The sequence below is a fragment of the Hyperoodon ampullatus genome (assembly GCF_949752795.1).
Source record: "Hyperoodon ampullatus genome assembly, chromosome: 7".
In the NCBI taxonomy this organism is placed as follows: domain Eukaryota; kingdom Metazoa; phylum Chordata; class Mammalia; order Artiodactyla; family Ziphiidae; genus Hyperoodon; species Hyperoodon ampullatus.
This window is the reverse complement of record NC_136920.1, coordinates 80,230,454-80,247,981: the sequence shown is the minus strand read 5'-3', so window position 1 is coordinate 80,247,981 and position 17,528 is coordinate 80,230,454. Positions and strand designations below refer to the sequence as shown.

At 41.1% G+C, this 17,528-nt stretch overlaps 1 protein-coding gene across 1 annotated transcript; it reads right to left on the bottom strand.

Moving 5' to 3' along the window:
* Positions 1–12,953: 12,953 nt before the first annotated feature.
* LOC307056139 (UDP-N-acetylglucosamine--peptide N-acetylglucosaminyltransferase 110 kDa subunit-like) lies at positions 12,954–16,094 on the bottom strand (the record flags this gene model as incomplete). Its single annotated transcript, XM_079708669.1, has 1 exon — positions 12,954–16,094. The coding sequence occupies one exon, from the start codon at positions 16,092–16,094 to the stop codon at positions 12,954–12,956; it is 3,141 nt and encodes a 1,046-aa protein (XP_079564795.1).
* Positions 16,095–17,528: the final 1,434 nt, after the last annotated feature.

Sequence of the window (17,528 nt, the reverse complement as noted above, 5' to 3'; positions counted from 1 at the left end):
CGAGCCCCTCTGGCGTCAGAGTTTCTGCCTGAAGCCCAGCTCTGCAGCCACTAGGCAGCTTTGTAACCGCCCTGGAGCCCTCTCCCAAGCCTTGGACCAAATGGAAACAATAACGCTTTTTGCAGAAGGAAAAAAAAAGCCTAGTTGAAACACAAACAGAATAAAGAGAAAAAAAGAAATATATATATATATTCATGTTCTTTTAACATATGAATTGCCCCACTTTATCTGTGTGAAATACGTTTGTTCCCGTTATCGGGCTGGTTCTCAAGCTTTGCTGCTCGTATGAATTACCTAAAGAGCTTTTTTTTTTTTTTTTTTTTAGTATTAAATATTTTTTTAAATTAGTTTCTGCTTTATAACAAACTGAATCAGTTATACATATACATCTGTTCCCATATCCCTTCCCCTAAAGAGCTTTTAAGAGAAACTTTGGTGTCTGGGTCCCAGCCCCAGAGATTTTGATTCAGTAGGTCTAGGGAGGAGCCTGGGCACGGGGAGGTCTCAGAGTTCCCCAGGTGATTCTAATATGCAGCAACTTTGTGAACCACCTCTTGGCTTCAATCCAGCTAGTGATCAGATATTAAATCTAAGACACATGGCCTAGTGCGTGAGCTCTACTGCTAGGTGTGTTCCATTTTCTTCCTCCTGGAAGATTCCTGCCAGGGAAAATGATTGATAGTTGTGTTACTTCTCTGAAATGGATAGAAATTTCCAATTAGCGTGAACAGGGGAGGGTGAATGGGTGAATGCAATAAGGTGTATCATTTATGTATTTCCCTATGTGTATGGCTAGAAGCTTTTGCAACTGACGTCTGCCCTACTTTTCATGCGAATGGTAATGCTTGTCCTCCTAATGCAGCTGTAAACTTTATAAGCCCATAGGTAGACAGCATCACAAAATATTTACCCCTCCCCACTGGCCCACTCTCAAGCTTCACTCCCCTTCCCCAATACACAAATGTACATCAATGTGCTGGAGACCAATATCAACACACTGACCTTCAATTCTTCTACTTTGCAGCTTCCCTCTTATCAGGAGATGTCAGCATTTAGTGCCCAGAGGAGGCATTTCCAGTCATCTCAGCTTAGAGGTCAAATATCCAAATATCCAAAGTAAAAAAGGTTAAAGAAAAGAAGAAGAAGAAGAAGAAAGCAAGGAAGAAAAGAAGGAAACAATTTTCTTATCTCATAGTAATAAGGCAGTTTTCCTTAAAAAAAAATAAAGACTTAAGCCTTAAATTCTCTTTCCTAATCAAAATGTGCTTTTCCGTCTTTAGACTATTCCTCTTATATCCTGTATTATTCATGATGTTTAATTCTTGAAATAGCACATGGCTGAAAACAGAAGCTAACCTCTTGTCCACTATGAATTAAATCTTCTTTTCCTAGGACCCGTCTACAATGTACAATTTGGGGTTTGCCAACATAATTATTTTCTCTGAAATAAGGTACAGCATTTTGCCTTTTCAATATAGAGTTATACAATACATTGTTAACACAACATAGTTAATATAGTCAATACAACTATAACACACATGATATGATGCCACTTTGGTGATTTTCTTCATCCATGTAATTCTGAAATTTGACAGTATAGTTTTCATATTCTAATGAGCTGAGTATTACCTTTGCAAGGATAGAAAAATAAAATAAATTCATAATATTCTTGTGTGGTTTGCCCCTGGGGTGGATTACCATAATGGGGGCATATTTGAGCCTTTCTCCAAGTCATTAAAAAACCTCCAGCGAGTAGCCCCTTGTCCTCTCCAGGAAATTGCGGCAAAGTAGCTTTAATCACAATAATCCTGGGGGGAGAAATCTCGGAAATAAGACATCTGCTTCTGTGCCTTGTTGTTTTGCAGAATAGCAATGATTGCTTTAGCAGCTTCTATTGCCATATGTGTATAGTAAGTAAATGAACATAAAATTGAATGAACGCATAAAAGAAGGATAAACTCACCCAGTTTAACAAATCCACTCTCTCACCTGCTGTGCCCTGAAACGTGAAAGAAAGAATCACAGGATCATAAGGATTCATAAAATAACAGTCTCTGTTAACAATATTGACAGGAGGTATAAGGATGATTTGTCTGATGTGGGACCAACAGCTTAACTGCTTAATTCTTTTTTTTAAGGGCAAATCATTCATTTATTGTTTAAAGATTGCAAGACAACATCTGAATTTTTGTAGCACAATTTAAATGTTTTACTTTTTTGATAAAGCAGAGTATAATAGAAAAACAATTAGTTTCCAGTAATATCTATATCTCTATTCAGAATTAAGTCTTCCACAGACATGTAACCTGGAAACAAAAGCCTGTTCCAATAAGCAAAGCTTCAACAGAGCGGCTGCTTTTCAGGCCAGGGAAAGGTTCATCCCTATAGGATGATGATGTGCTGTGTAAAATGGCTGCAAGGTCACAGCCTTGAGGGCGTTGGAAGTCTGTTATCCTATTCCACATTAAGTAGTTTGGTGAACTTCAAACGACCGTTCGTCTGCAACCAAGCTGCCAACCTTTAACTGATATTTCAAACAGGTAAAAAATAAATGAAAAGAAATCCCTACACTGATGTTCCTTGATTTACACTGTTAAATGGTTCATTAACATGTAATTCTGGCTAAGAATTACATTTGAGACTCCTTGCTCAGATTTTGGTTAACAGGACTAATCTTTAGAAATTCAAGTTCTTATTAATCAATAATTTGTCAGCTAGGATACATTCAGGCATCAGCTGCAACTACAGAATAGGTGCACTGCCTCAGCGCTTTGGAAAGACATAATCTACAACACTACTAGCAGACAAAATATCTGTTACTAGACAGCATATGTGCAGTACAGCAAGACAAAAACATATATTCATATGTGCCGCGGACCAGCCGGAGAAAGAGGATTTCACCGCCCAGGGTCAGAAGGGACGGGGTAAGGAACTGAAGTAGCACCGACGAATGGGGTCAGAAGGACCAAGACAACTGATGGTTGCAAGGTAAGTTTTATTATGCTACGGTTGCAGATTATATAGACTAGAAAAGGGAAGGTTGCCAGATGGTGGTTTACATTATCTATAGACTGTCTCGGCTCAAGGTTAACTTCCCTGGGAGAAAACCCATAAGCCCAAAATCATCCAAAATAACCTGCATGTGCAGGGAGGAGACAGCTTTGCTTGTCTCATTTTACATTCTTTCTGATTTCTGGGCCCTGCTGATTTATCTCCCATGGAATGGAACAAGGAGGGGAACAAGTACGGACAGTCCCTTCGAGCAGAGGCGGCATGCCTGGCATATCCGTAGCCTGATCTCAAGGCTGACTGTTTCCTTCAGTTCCCCCTTTTTTATTTTTTAATTTTTGCTGCAAAATAATTCCATGAAGCGTAGTGCCGAGAGTAGTATATTGTTGCATGAGGATACGAAACAGACATGAGAAGATTATTATCAATAATAGGCAAATTATGGCCAGGGTAATAAATCCTGACAACCCTCCAGTAATCCACGACTGAGGGTTTAACCACTTTAAATGGTCCAGTAAAGTTTTAATTACATCTTCTTGTGAAATATCATCAAGATGTGCATTTTGCATATCCTGAATTTCAGCATTTAATTTGTTAAGATCAAGACTAATATTATTATCTGACCAAACACTCAGCAGATGCATTTTTACTTTTTCCCATTCCCAAATACAGTCATTGTACTTGTAAGGAGTAACACAAATCCATGTATACTTTTCATGACAAGCTAAACGCATCCTCAATTTTAATGCTGCCATCTGATCTCCAATCCCCAAAATTGTGTTTTTAAATTCATCTAACTTGTTATTCATCTGTAAATCTATGTGACTTTGTAAAGATAAAGCAAGACTGGTATTTTGAGATAATTGATTAGCAAAGTGAGCATGATTAATACTCTGTGAAAGAGAAAGACGGGCAGTAGCCGCGGTAGCAGACAGAGCAGCCAAGGCAAGTCAACTTACTATTAGCCACCCAATAAAGCGTCTCCTTCTCTGCAAGGCTTTAGAGAGTTCCACCCATGCCTGTACTCCAGTATCTTCATACCAAGGTTCTCTCAGATGTACAGGCACCATAACATATATGGGTTGCTTTAGTATAAGCACAGATTGTGTTCCTGCAGAAGGGAACATACAACTGTAAAAATACAATGAACACAGCTAATATTATATCCTCCTTTGGAAGAATTACCAATGTTAATAGAACCAATCAAAAGTGTATATGGAGGAGCAACACAAGTTATAACAGGTGTGTTGGAATAAGTTAGAGCTAGTTTCCATATATCCCAGTTCTTTTGAAATGCGATAAACCTATCTATGACGGGAATAGAAGAGATAAGAATTTACCCCTTGGTATAATCTATACTACACCATATTTGGTTATTATTCCAAGATGCATTGCGACATTCAAGATTGGATCCAGGAAAGTTAATGGTCATAAAAGGAGGAAATTGATTTTTTGACTTTCTCTTAAGAATAGTAACCATATGTCCAGCCATAAGTATCCCTTGTCCTCCAAGTAAACGCTTCATACACAAATAATTTCCTGAATATTCACCTGTAACCTTGGCTATAGTAATAGCGGAATCCCTAAGTGGTGAGGCGTATGAGATTCGACCTCTAATATTAATAGGTTGCCCATTTTTATAGCAAATGATGGTATCCTTAAGATCCTCTCGTCGGCTGGTAGCCGGGCATGTAAGAGTAATGTTGGTTCCTGTAAAACGAAGGATGCCTGGAGAGCCTGACAAACTAATTGATTGATCCGTTCCCTCATAAACATCTGTATGCTCATCACTAATAGCCTTTACACATCCAGTTTCCAGATTCAATGGGCTAAGACGGACAGGATAGGTACTAAACCAGTTAGTATAATTTACAGACATATTGATTTGTTTTATATTCCAATAAGAGGCCCATAAACAGTATCATTGTAAAATACAGGAAACTCTGCTTCAGACCAAGATATGGGTTTTAATAGTGGAGGATCAGGTACATAGGCCCAGTAAGTTGCTGCATTAACAGAGGGAACACATGAAATGGTTGCCAACATAGCCAAAAATAAAGTCACAGGTGTAACAGGATTATTCTGTTGTTTCACTAACTCTTGAGCTCGTGAAACCAATTGTTTAATTTGTCCCCAAGTTGGAACATCACTCCTTTGAGTCGTCCTGGCAAGTGGTCTCCTCTTCTTCTTCTTTTTCTCAATCAACACTGTCAAATTTTCGGGAGAGATGCAGAACTTCTTCATCTTCTGAACTAGTTGTGAGCTGTGGCGAGCCATCTATTTGCTTGACTAAGCAAGCGCTCAGGAAGCCAGAGAGGTCCAGGAGCTGATCTGGGAAATATACACACGTGACCACGTCCCCAAATCAACACAGGATCAGGACCACGCCAAGTGCTGGTTAGCGGATCTTTCCCGAGGACCTCCAGAGATTGAAAGGCCAATCTTGGCTCAGCCACCAACCTTTCCCCTGTCAACAGTGAGAAAATTTAAAATAAACAGAGCATGATTTATAAGGTTATGTAGTGTTGTTCTATATAATTCCCCCATTTTTATTTTTTTCAATACTTAGCTTTAAAGATCTATTTGCACGTTGGATAATACCTTGTCCTTGAGGGTTATATGGAATGCCTGTAATATTGGTAATTTGTAATGAATTACAAAATGTTGCAAAAGCAACACTAGCGTGAGTGGGCCCATTATCTCTTTTAATAATTTTGGGAAGGTTCGTGAAAGCAAAACAGTGTAATAAAAGAGTGATAACATGTTTAGTAGCTTCTCGGGTCTGTGCTGTAGCACAGAGGAAACCAGAATAAGTATCAATAGTGACATGAACAAACTGTAATTTCCCAAAAGACGGGATATGAGTAACATCCATTTGCCATAAATGACTAGGTAATAATCCACGAGGATTAACACCAGAATGTGGAACAGGAAGGTGAGGTAAGCACTGTGGGCACTGCTTAACAATTTGTCGGGCAGCTTCACGAGGAAGGGAAAATTGTTTGCGTAATGTAGCCGCCGACTGATGGTGTAAAGCATGCGATTGTTGTGCTGCTTGTGAAGCAGTTTGATCATAACTTACCATAATATGAGGGTATCCAGGACATGGACCATGAGTATCAACAGTATGAAGATAATGAATGCAATACCTTAGCCATTCTTGACAGCATGACGAACGGAAAGGAGGAGGACGGTAAATTGGGATATGTCCTGCTTTAGGGAAAAGAGATTGAGGAGGAAGAGTAACTTTAACTTTATTTTTGGGAGGAAAATGCACAGGATAAAGATCACGTTTACATCGAGTTAAAACATCTGCAGTCGCTTTCATTTTAGACAATGGACCAGACAAGTTAGAATGAGCACGGATATGCAGAGCTGCAACAGGACCATCGTGGGAACGAATAAGCTGTTGAAGCAAACGCAAAGACGATGATAATTCAGGGTCATTAGTATATCCTCTGGTTGCAGTCTCCAGAAGAAATAATAAGCTAATAAGATATTTACTATCAGAAAACAAATTAAAAGATATAGAAGGCAAATGTTTAAAAGCCATAATGACAGCATACAGTTCAACACAGTGAGCTGAAGTCAAGGAAGTTTGTTTAATGAGTTTTGTTCCGTCGTCAATGATTACAGTAGCCACTCCTGAAGAAGAACCGTCTGTAAAAACCAAACGTACATGAGGAATAGGCTGTTGCCTAATTATAGAAGGAAAGATATAAGACTTAAGTTTGCTGAATTGGATCAATTTATCAGCAGGCTAATGGCATTCCAAGGTACCTGAAAATCCTGCAAGAACAAGACCCCATTCATTACTATGTTGAAAAAGCCAATTTTGTTGACTAACTGAATAAGGGATAATAATTTGAGAAGGTTCTATACCTATAAGTTGTAAGCATCTAGTTCTACCTTGCATTATTAACTTAATAATAAGTTCATAATAAGGGTTAATAACTTTAGAGGATGTAGTTTTCATATGAATCCATTCAATAATTCCAACAGTTTGCCATAAGATGGCAGTAGGCACATGAGGTGTTGGACAAACAACTAAAGACATTGGCAGGTGGGTATGTATTCGAGTTAATTGTGCAGAGCTGATAGCTCTATTAACTATTTGTAAAGCTTGAAATCCTCTGGAGTCATAGATCGTGAAGTAGAAGGATCTGAGTCACCTTTAAGAATATCAAAGTCTCTAACTGAGCAGTAGTAAGTTCTAAGGAAGGCCTTAGCCAATTAATATCTCCAAGTAATTTTTGAAAATCATTTAATGTTTTTAAATTATCAACTCGAATTTGCAGTTTTTGAGGCCTAATGGTAGAGTTATCAATATATTTTCCCAAATAGAAAAATGGAGATTGGCTTTGAATTTTTTCTGAGGCAATGACCAAGCCAAATGATTGTAAGGATTGTTGTAAAAATTGAGAAGCAGTCTCTAATCAAGAAATATTATCAGTGGCTAAAAGTATATCATCCATATAATGTATGAGATATAACGCTGGAAACCTTTTGCTCACAGGAGTTAAGGCCTGAGCCACATATATTTGGCATAATGTAGGACTATTTGCCATGCCCTGAGGCAATACTTTCCATTGAAATCTCCTCATGGGTTCCTTAAAATTTAAGGAAGGCAAGCTAAAAGCAAAATGTTTTCTATCTTCAGGAAACAAAGGAATAGTGAAAAAACAATCTTTAAATCTATAACTAAAAGATGATAATTGTGTGGTATGGCTGTTGGAGAGGGTAGGCCTAGTTGAAGAGCTCCCATTATTAGCATAGTTTGATTAACAGCTCTTAGACCCTGTAATAACCTCTATTTTCCAGACTTTTTCTTGATAATAAAAATAGGAGTATTCCAAGGACTATTGGAAATTTCTAAATGCCCTAATTGTTCCAGTACTAATTGTTCTGCAGCTTCTAATTTCTCCTTTGTGAGGGGCCATTGGTCCACCCATACAGGATCATCACTCAGCCAAGTAATTGGATCAGCAGTGAGTGGAGGCCCCTAAGAAAAACCCAAACCTTGTCTATCACTTTTTATTTTCACATCAATAGGATAGACAGTTCCTTTTTGATTTGTTCCCAGCCCTTTTGTGGGAAGATATCCTTGATCCAACACCATATTAGACACTTGAGAATTTGGAGTATAAAGTAATACTCCATTTCTTTTTTTTTTTTTTTTCAGTACGTGGGCCTCTCACTGTTGTGGCCTCTCCTGTTGCGGAGCACAGGCTCCGGACGCGCAGGCTCAGCGGCCATGGCTCACGGGCCCAGCCGCTCTGTGGCATGTGGGATCTTCCTGGATCGGGGCACGAACCCGTGTCCCCTGCATCGGCAGGCGGACTCTCAACCACTGCGCCACCAGGGAAGCCCCCCATTTCTTTTAATATATCTTGGCCCAAGAGGTTTAAAGGCAGCCCAGGCAAAACATAAGGCTGGAAGTATCCTGAATGGCCCTCAATAGCTTGCCATAATAATAACTGACTACTTTGTATAGGAGAAGAACTCTCTCCTATTCCTTGAAGTTCTGTAATAATAGGACTAACGGGCCAATGTTTAGGCCAGTGCATCTGCGTCATAACAGAGACATCAGCTCCAGTGTCTAACAAACCTGAAAAAACCTTTCCATTAATGGTTCATTTCATTTCTGACGTTCTTTCCCTATCTTCTGAATCCAGTAGGCAGCACTAGATGATCCAAAATCCTTTGTTTCTCTCTCTCTCTTTTTTTTTTTTTTTTGTGGTACGCGGGCCTCTCACTGTCGTGGCCTCCCCCATTGTGGAGCACAGGCTCCGGATGCACAGGCTCAGCAGCCATGGCTCACGGGCCCAGCCGCTCCACGGCATGTGGGATCTTCCTAGACCAGGGCATGAACCCGTGTCCCCTGCATCGGCAGGCGGACTCTCAACCACTGCACCACCAGGGAAGCCCTGTTTCTCTCTTTTGATGTTGTAAAATTTGTCCATGAGGTACAAAGGGCAAAAGTAGCAATTGTGCAATTTTATCACCAGGAGAAATCGTTATTATATTTTTAATAGTTTGTGCCATGATTTTTATTTCTCATTCGTAGTCAGAGTCTATGAGTCCTGGCATAATAGTTAAACCTTTCATGGTGACACTACTTCTTCCCAATAATAGTCCAATCAAACCCTTGGGTAAAGGTCCATAGATGCCCATAGAGAGGGCCTGAGGACCCATTGCAGGAGTTAATACATATCGGACGGAGGTACTGAGGTCCAGTCCTGTGCTTCCTGCTGTTGCTCTGGAGAGCGAAGATATTGCATGTTTTTGTTTTTGGTTAATGTCTGATTGATAGTTTGAGGAGGATACACAGACGTTGCCCCTATTATTTGTTGGGGCCGGGGAAGGCCCCGGGAGGAGTTTCCCGACAGTGGTGTCCCATCCCTGTGGCCCACTGAGCGACAATCTCGTGCCCAACGTTTTCCCCTATTGCATTTAGGGCATAAACCAGGGATTTTCTGACCATCTGGAGGTTTTTGAGTAGGGAAGGAAGGAGCAGGGTTACAATGAAAAGATCCACATTCTCCAGCAAAATGACCTGCCTTTCTGCATTGAAAACTAGTCTTTGTTCCCTTTTGATTGTTTTTAAACCCCACTTTAGTTAATGCTGCAGCCATAGCAGCACCCTGTATATAAGCAGGCCCAATGTCTGCACAAAGGCGAATATAATCCTCCAGTGTTCCCCGTTTTCTCCAAGGTCGAATCACAGCCTGACATGCATTATTAGCGTTCTCAAAAGCAAGTTGCTTAACTACAATTGTACCAGTGAGTCCATCCACAATGAGTCTCCCCACCGCCTGTAACAATCTATCTACAAAATCAGCATATGGTTCATCAGGTCCCTGTCTCATTTTTGAAAGATCCTCAGTTTTGTGTGTAGAAGGTAATTTCCTCCAGGCTCGTAAGGCCAAATGATTTATTTGAGGATAAGCAACAAAGGTATAAGTTAATTGATCTTGTAAAGAAAATATGGTCCTTCCCCAATCAGCATATGATAATCCACTGGAATATCATGGGTAGCATTCTTTTCTGCTTGTTCAGCAGCCCGTTCATAAAAATCAAACTTCCATATTAAATAATCTCCACCATTTAAACAAGCTCGTGCAATAGACTTCCAATCAGCGGGGGAAAGAGCTTCTCCTGCAATAGTGTCAACCATAGCAGTAGTAAAAGGAGCAGTGGGCCCATATTGAGCACAAGCAGATTTTAAATCTTTCAAAACTTTAAAAGGAAGAGCCTGATGCTCCCTAATAGCCTGTTGAGGATGATTAGGATCAGGTCTTTCTATGACAGGACAACAGAAAATAGGATCTTCTCTTCGTTTTATTGCTGCTTATACAGCACGTTGCAAGAGACTGAGCATTTTTACAGATGTAGATTTTTGAGGAAGACAGTCCTTACTAATGTGCAGCTTTTTCACTGACTTATCTATCATAGCCATTAGAAAATCATCCTCAGGATGATTCTCTCTTTTATGTTTTTTTTTTCTCTCTCTTTTATGTTTAAAAGCCTCATCGGTTAAGTCAAAATGTTCCTCTTCATCTGAAATATTTAAATTAATTAGCTCTTTCGGTTTAGGAAGTGGCGACACAGTAGCTGATAATACAGTCTTGTCTTCTGTCAGAGGCTTATGTTTTTCTGACTTTACATTCAAATCAACACTATCATGAGAAGAACCTAAACATATTTTTATCAGATTCCACAAACTAAATGTAACAACAGCAGTATGAGTAGGCCCTCGAGACTCATAATAATTTTTTAAACCTTCTCCAACTTTCTGCCAGATTTCTATGTCACAGAGCCGCCATCAGGAAACCAGGGAGATACATCATGGATATGCTGCAAAAATTCAGTCAACTGTGAGGTAGAAACTTTATTACCCCGAGCTATAAGCATCAAAAGTAAAACCTGAGCAAATAATTCACGCTCCTTTGAGCCCTTTTGCCCCATCTTCTTTTACTTCTGACTGTTGCCTTATGCCTCTATTAGTTTCACTTTTACTCGTGGCCACACATATTTTGCATAAGGGTTCTCTTACCTGCACTTTCTTTTCCTTTTAATTGCCTTCACGCTTCAGGTCCCTGTTCGGGCGCCACTTGCCATGGACCAGCCTCAGAAAGAGGATTTCACCGCCCAGGGTCAGAAAGGACGGGGTAAGGAACTGAAGTAGCACCGACGAATGGGGTCAGAAGGACCAAGACAACTGATGGTTGCAAGGTAAGTTTTATTATGCTACAGGTGCAGATTATATAGACTAGAAAAGGGAAGGTTGCCAGGCGGTGGTTTACATTATCTAATGACTGTCTCGGCTCAAGGTTAACTTCCCTGGGAGAAAACCCATAAACCCAGAATCATCCAAAATAACCTGCATGTGCAGGGGGGAGACAGCTTTGCTTGTCTCATTTTACTTTCTTTCTGATTTCTGGGCCCTGGTGATTTATCTCCCATGGCATGGAACAAGGAGGGGAACAAGTAGGGACAGTCCCTTCGAGCAGCAGCGGCATGCCTGGCATGTCCGAAGGTGCTCTCAAGGCTGACTGCTTCCCACACATATGTTGGCTTGTTTAAGCCTCAAGCCCTCGATCCTTTGTTGAAATACAATAATTTCATTCCTATGGTTTTCAATACCAAAAACTCAACCTCCAGGAGGGTTAAAGTCTAATTTGTACTCCAAACCAAGTAGCAGTGCAGTTCGCTACTACTGAGGCTGAATCCATAAAGACTTCAAGACCACGACCAGAAGACAAGTTATTATATATAATACCCTAGAAGGCCTGAAACATAATTATCATATACATAGCTGGTCCTTCAGAGCTTTTTACCTATAACATGTTTTTTCATGAAAGTTATTTCATGTACTGGAGATAACTGTGAATTACTGATCAAATATTTGAATACTTATACTTACCTGGAATTTCATTTCTGCTGAAAGAAAAAGGAAGAACAGGACTCACCTAAAACAAAACAAACTTTAGAAATGAAAGTAAACATCTTATCACACACTATCACTTTTGGAAGCAGCATAGAGGGGCAGTCAACAGTAAAACACTGGTGAAATAGGACAAAACTCTAGGCCAAAAATCCATTATTATTATCATCAGTGACAGTACCACAACTGTGCCCTTCATAATTAATAAGCACTCCTAAGAATCTTCATTTGGCACCAGATGATGTGTTTAAGAGAAACACTCTGGGAGGTTTTGAATCAGACTTGGTTTTTTGTTAGCCAAGTTACAGGAGAATTTTTAAAGTGGGGGGAAGGGAAGAAGGAAACGAACCAGAAAAAGAATTGAAGCCATCATCTACAAACCAACAAAGCACTGAGAGTTCCAAACGTTATGTCACACACTAGAATGACTGATACAGGCTCAAGCGGTTTATAAAACCTAGAAAAAGACTACACCAGCAAAGTCCCCATTTATCTATAGAGTTCAGAAGCTAAAACAAGGAATATTTCAGCTTAACACCTGATCTCAAGAGAATCATATACACTTCACATGAATAAAAATACCTGAAACCAAACATTTTTAAAAGCTCCAATACCCAAAATAGAAAGAAAATAATTAATTCAGAAGACTCAATCCATCCATGATAATCACAAAACGGCTGGGCAATCTCTATCTCCCTTCCACACTAACTATCCATCCCCTGGAAGACCAAGGGAGATCAGACCTTCCAGACTTACCTTCCAGACCTTCCAGACACCTGGCTGCGGCAAAATTCGATAGAATCTCCTTGTGGAACAGCAGTTTCCCATCTCTTGTGTCTCTCCCTGTCATGATCATGCAGGAAGCAAGTCTGGCTGTGCTATTTCTTATCATTGTGTGTCACCCATCTGCAACATGATATTGAAAAAGTAGTTCCCTTTCCCCCAGAAGGTTGAGGCTCAGCTACAGGGGTAATTCTCCTGGGCACACAGTCATTATTTAGGCCGACTCAGTGACTTCAACAGGCTTAATCATGTGATCAGGTTTGTTGCCAGCTGCATAATGCTCCCACATCTGTAGATAGAGCCGCTCTAGTTCCATCGTGTATTGTTTGGTGTTGAACAGAGGGCTAGATGTTCTCTGCTTCCAGACTTTGCCACGAATTTTCTTCAGGTATTCTACATCAGTTCCCAGTTTCACAGCTATCTCTTCATATTCTTGTCTATTTTTAGCAATCAGCTCGAGACAGCCTAAACAAGTGAGCTGGGAAGCTGCAACTCGGGAAGCAAGAGTCTCTCCTGGCATAGTCACCATGGGGGTCCCTGCCCAAAGGACGTCCATCCCTGTGGTGTGTCCATTACAGAGCGGAGTGTCCAAGCAGACATCAGCCAGCTGGCCTCTCCGAACATGTTCCTCTTTAGGAGCAACAGGGGAAAAAATGATACGGTTCGGGGGAAGGCCCATATTTTGTGCGTACTGTTGAATATTAGCTTCTCCTGCTGCTGGAAAACGCAACAGCCACAGTACACTATTGGGAACACGCTTCAGAATATTTGCCCACATCTGCAAAGTAGATGGGTCAAGTTTGTATAACTGATTAAAGTTACAGTACACAATGGCATCTTCCGGTAACCCGTACTGAGAACGTGTGGTTACAATAATGGTACGGGGAACCTCCTCTCCAGTGGCAGCCTTATTGTTGATCAGGGTAGTTGCCAGCCCATTGCTAATGCTGAATCCATTAATTGTAATCTGAATTTGTCCTCTGTTAATCATTTCAATAACTGCTTCTGCAACAGTATTCATAGGAATGACAGGCATATTAAGAGTTGTATTACTGCTGTCTGCGTTGTCTTCTCCATCAGGACATTTCATCTTGACTATTTGCACATCTGACAGACTATCAAGAAATGCCTGGAGGTCGATTCCATTCAGCACAATCCGATTGTCATAAATGTGCCCATTGGACTTAAAATCGATGACGGCTTTTTTCTTCAGGTGAGGGAACATATTAGCATGATCACCAATAAAGAAAGTATGGGGCATATAAGCCAGTTTCTCAGAATACTGCTCAGCAACTTCAGCAGGTGAAGTTTCCTGATCAGTGATGATATAATCCATGCAAAGCGCGCCACTAGTCCCAGGGTACCCCAGCCACATTGCCTGAATAGGAGCTGGCCTGAGAGCAAAGAGTTCATTTCGAGCACCCCTGGTATAACCATTCAGATTTACAAGGATGTGTATACCATCTTGATGGATGCGATCAGCTGCTTTCCCATTGCATGGAATCTGAGAAAGATCAATGAAATGATTGGCTTCTGCCATCACCTTCGCTCGGAAGTTTGTGCCATCATGTGGGCTCAGGGCATAACAGAATATCTCAAATTTATCAGGATTGTGCATGCCTGGAATAGACTGCATAAGATGAGAAGTAGGATGATTCCCAAAGTCAGAACTCACGTATCCTACACGCAGTCGACCATCACTGAGCTTCAAGTCTTTTGGATGCTCATACGGTGGTTTATGAAGGACACTTATATTAGCCAAGCAGAGGTTCCCATGCCTCTCAGCAATAGCCTTCCTGAAGCCATGAGAAAGAGGATAGAGCATACTATGATGAGGCTGCACAGAAGGCAACCTATTCTTCTCCAACTGGTCAGCCACAATGCTGACCAACTTCTTCATTCGCTCATCATAGTCTGTCCAATCACAGACAACCTGCAGGCAATGAGCCAAATTACAAATTACGTCAGGAAAGTCAGGTTGAAGCTTCAGAACAGTGCGATAAGAAGCAATTGCTTCTGGAATATTCCCTGAATCGTGGTGAATGGAAGCCAGATTGCTGTGGGCATCCGCAAATGCAGGGCTGATCTGAACGGCACGAGTATAACACTGCAAGGCTCCCTGAACATCCTGCATCTCCCGTAGGGTGTTTCCCATATTGCAGTAGGCATCAGCAAAGGTAGGACTGATTCGAATAGCCTCCTTATAATGCATCAGAGCTTCGTGCAGTTTTCCCTGCTGCTTCAATACACTTGCTAAATTCGAATGGGCATCAGCGAAGTCTGGGCAGAGCTCTAATGCTTTACGATACAAGCGAACTGCCTCTTCACTGTTTCCCTGTTCTCCTTTGATATTGGCTAGGTTATTCAGAGAGTCTGCATGGGTGGGACACAGCCAGAGAGCTGTATGATAACAATCTTCTGCTTCAGCAACACTGCCCTTCTCTTTGAGAGCGTTTCCTAGGTTGCAGTAAGCATCAGGGAAATGTGGTTGCAATTCAATAGCTCGCCTGTAGGTGTCTATTGCCAGATCCATCAGGCCTTGCTCATAGTATACACAAGCCAGGTTGCCATGTACCACTGCATGATTTGGACTCAAGCTTAGGGCATGAAGGTAAGCTGCCACAGCTCTGTCAAAAATCCGTGCCTCATTGAAGACATTTCCTAAATTGATATAAGCATCCAGAAAATTGGGGTCAAGGGTGACAGCCTTTTCAAAGTGATGAATCGCAAGCCAAATCTCCCCTTGCGCATTGAAAACACAGCCAAGATTACTCCAAGCTACTGCAAAGTTCGGTTGCGTCTCAATTGCTTTCAAATAACATGCCTTGGCTTCTTCTAAGCCACCCAGGGCTTTGAGCAGGTTCCCCAGGTCACTGCGAACACAGTACAAATAAGGATTGTACTGAAGAGCACAGACGTAAGCTTGTACTGCCCCTTCCATGTCACCTGCTCCTATCAATGCGGCTGCCAGGTTAATATAACCATCGATGAAATCTGGTTTGAGACGCAGTGCATGCCGGTAATGCTCAGTTGCTTCCTGCAACTGCCCTCTTTCCTTGTACACATTCCCCAAATTCGAATAGGCTTCTGCCAGAAGAGGGTTCTGTTTAATTGCCAGAGTACTAAAGTGGGCAGATCTGTCCAGCCTTTGACACTGGAAGTGTAGAGATGAAAGTAATAAAAGTACACCAGTATTCCCTGGCTCTTGCCTCCAGAGCTGCATGCAGTGTCTCTCAGCTGTCTCAAAATCTCCTGCCTGATATTCTCGATGTGCCAACTCAGCTAACCCTTGGAAGGAAAGCATACGTTTCGTTGGTTCTGTGCTGTCGGCCACGTTGCCCATGGAAGACGCCATCTGGAGCTTCTGGAGAGAGTGAAAAAAGGGGGTAATTGAGTCCCGCTGCCGACACTACTGGCAAGAATGTTTCTAGAGGTAGCAAACACGAGCGCAGCAGCCGTACCACTGCTTTGGCAGGCTTAAGCGGCGGCAACAGTTACAGGCACCGAACCTTAGGAACTCTGGTTGGCCATCTACCTCTCATGCTCTTGAAATCTTAATTCTTAACCCTGCCCTCTTCCACCATTTTTCTCCTAATCAGGGAATAAAAATTACCTATCCATTTGCCTTACAAGAAATCAAAAGTCAGTAGTCCAAACACTTTTTAAAATATTGTTTTCTGTCCAGTTGGAAATGAAATACATGATTGACTTTTCTTCATCATTCATATAGTCAACGTGGAAAACATTAGGGCCATGAATTTCAATACAGTAAGATGAGAAAATTTTAAATTGGCCTTCCCAAACCACTAATAAGTAACCGATGTTGTATATGATGCTAAAATCTTAGAGCCTGAGTTTGGTATTTTAAAAGTTCTGAAAACATTAGCTAATTTCTCCTCATCAAATATCTCATGACTCAAACCTGAGTATTACTTTTTAAAAGATAAATTTATTTATTTTTATTTATTTATTTTTATTGTGGCTGCATTGGGTCTTCAGTGCTGCGTGCAGGCTTTCTCTAGTTGAGGTGAGCGGGGGCTACTCTTTGTTGTGGTGCCGGGGCTTCTCATCACAGTAGCTTCTATTGTTGTTCCACAACTCTATGGGTTCCTTTTTAGGTCCTACGAAGAACCCTAGAAATTAGTTCATGTAATTATAGGTTTTTGCAAAATTGTCAAAAGTGAGATATTTTAACTTCCATCAGGTAAGACCAGTGTCTATTTCTCTGCCGATTTTCCTTCTATCATAGTCCGCTATGTTGGATCATATTGGATTGGTCACAGGCTTTTTTGAAATCTGGCTAAGGAGATGTGTTAAGTGAGGCTATTATGTGATTTTCAGACACCACCATATGTAATTGACTATATAATATCCCATTACAGGAATAACTTCCAGTACTCTTACTGACTACTCTACTGACTTAACTAGCACAAGACACAGAAGCGTAAGGACAAAAACCACCTTACAATATAGCCATGTCTTGCACTTCACAGCTCTCAAAGCATGTGCATTTGAAGAAGAAAAAAACTGAAAAGTATAAAACCAGAAGTTATTCTGTGGAAAATTATTTCAATCATCAGGCATGTGAAAGATAAGTCAAAGATTCAGTTTTCTTCAATGCTTAGTCAAAACGGAAATTTCCTTCTGTCAAGAATATACTCCAGGGCTTCCCTGGTGGTGCAGTGGTTGAGAGTCTGCCTGCCGATGCAGGGGACACGGGTTTGTGCCCCAGTCCGGGAACATCCCAAATGCCATGTAGCGGCTAGGCCCGTGAGCCGTGGCCACTGAT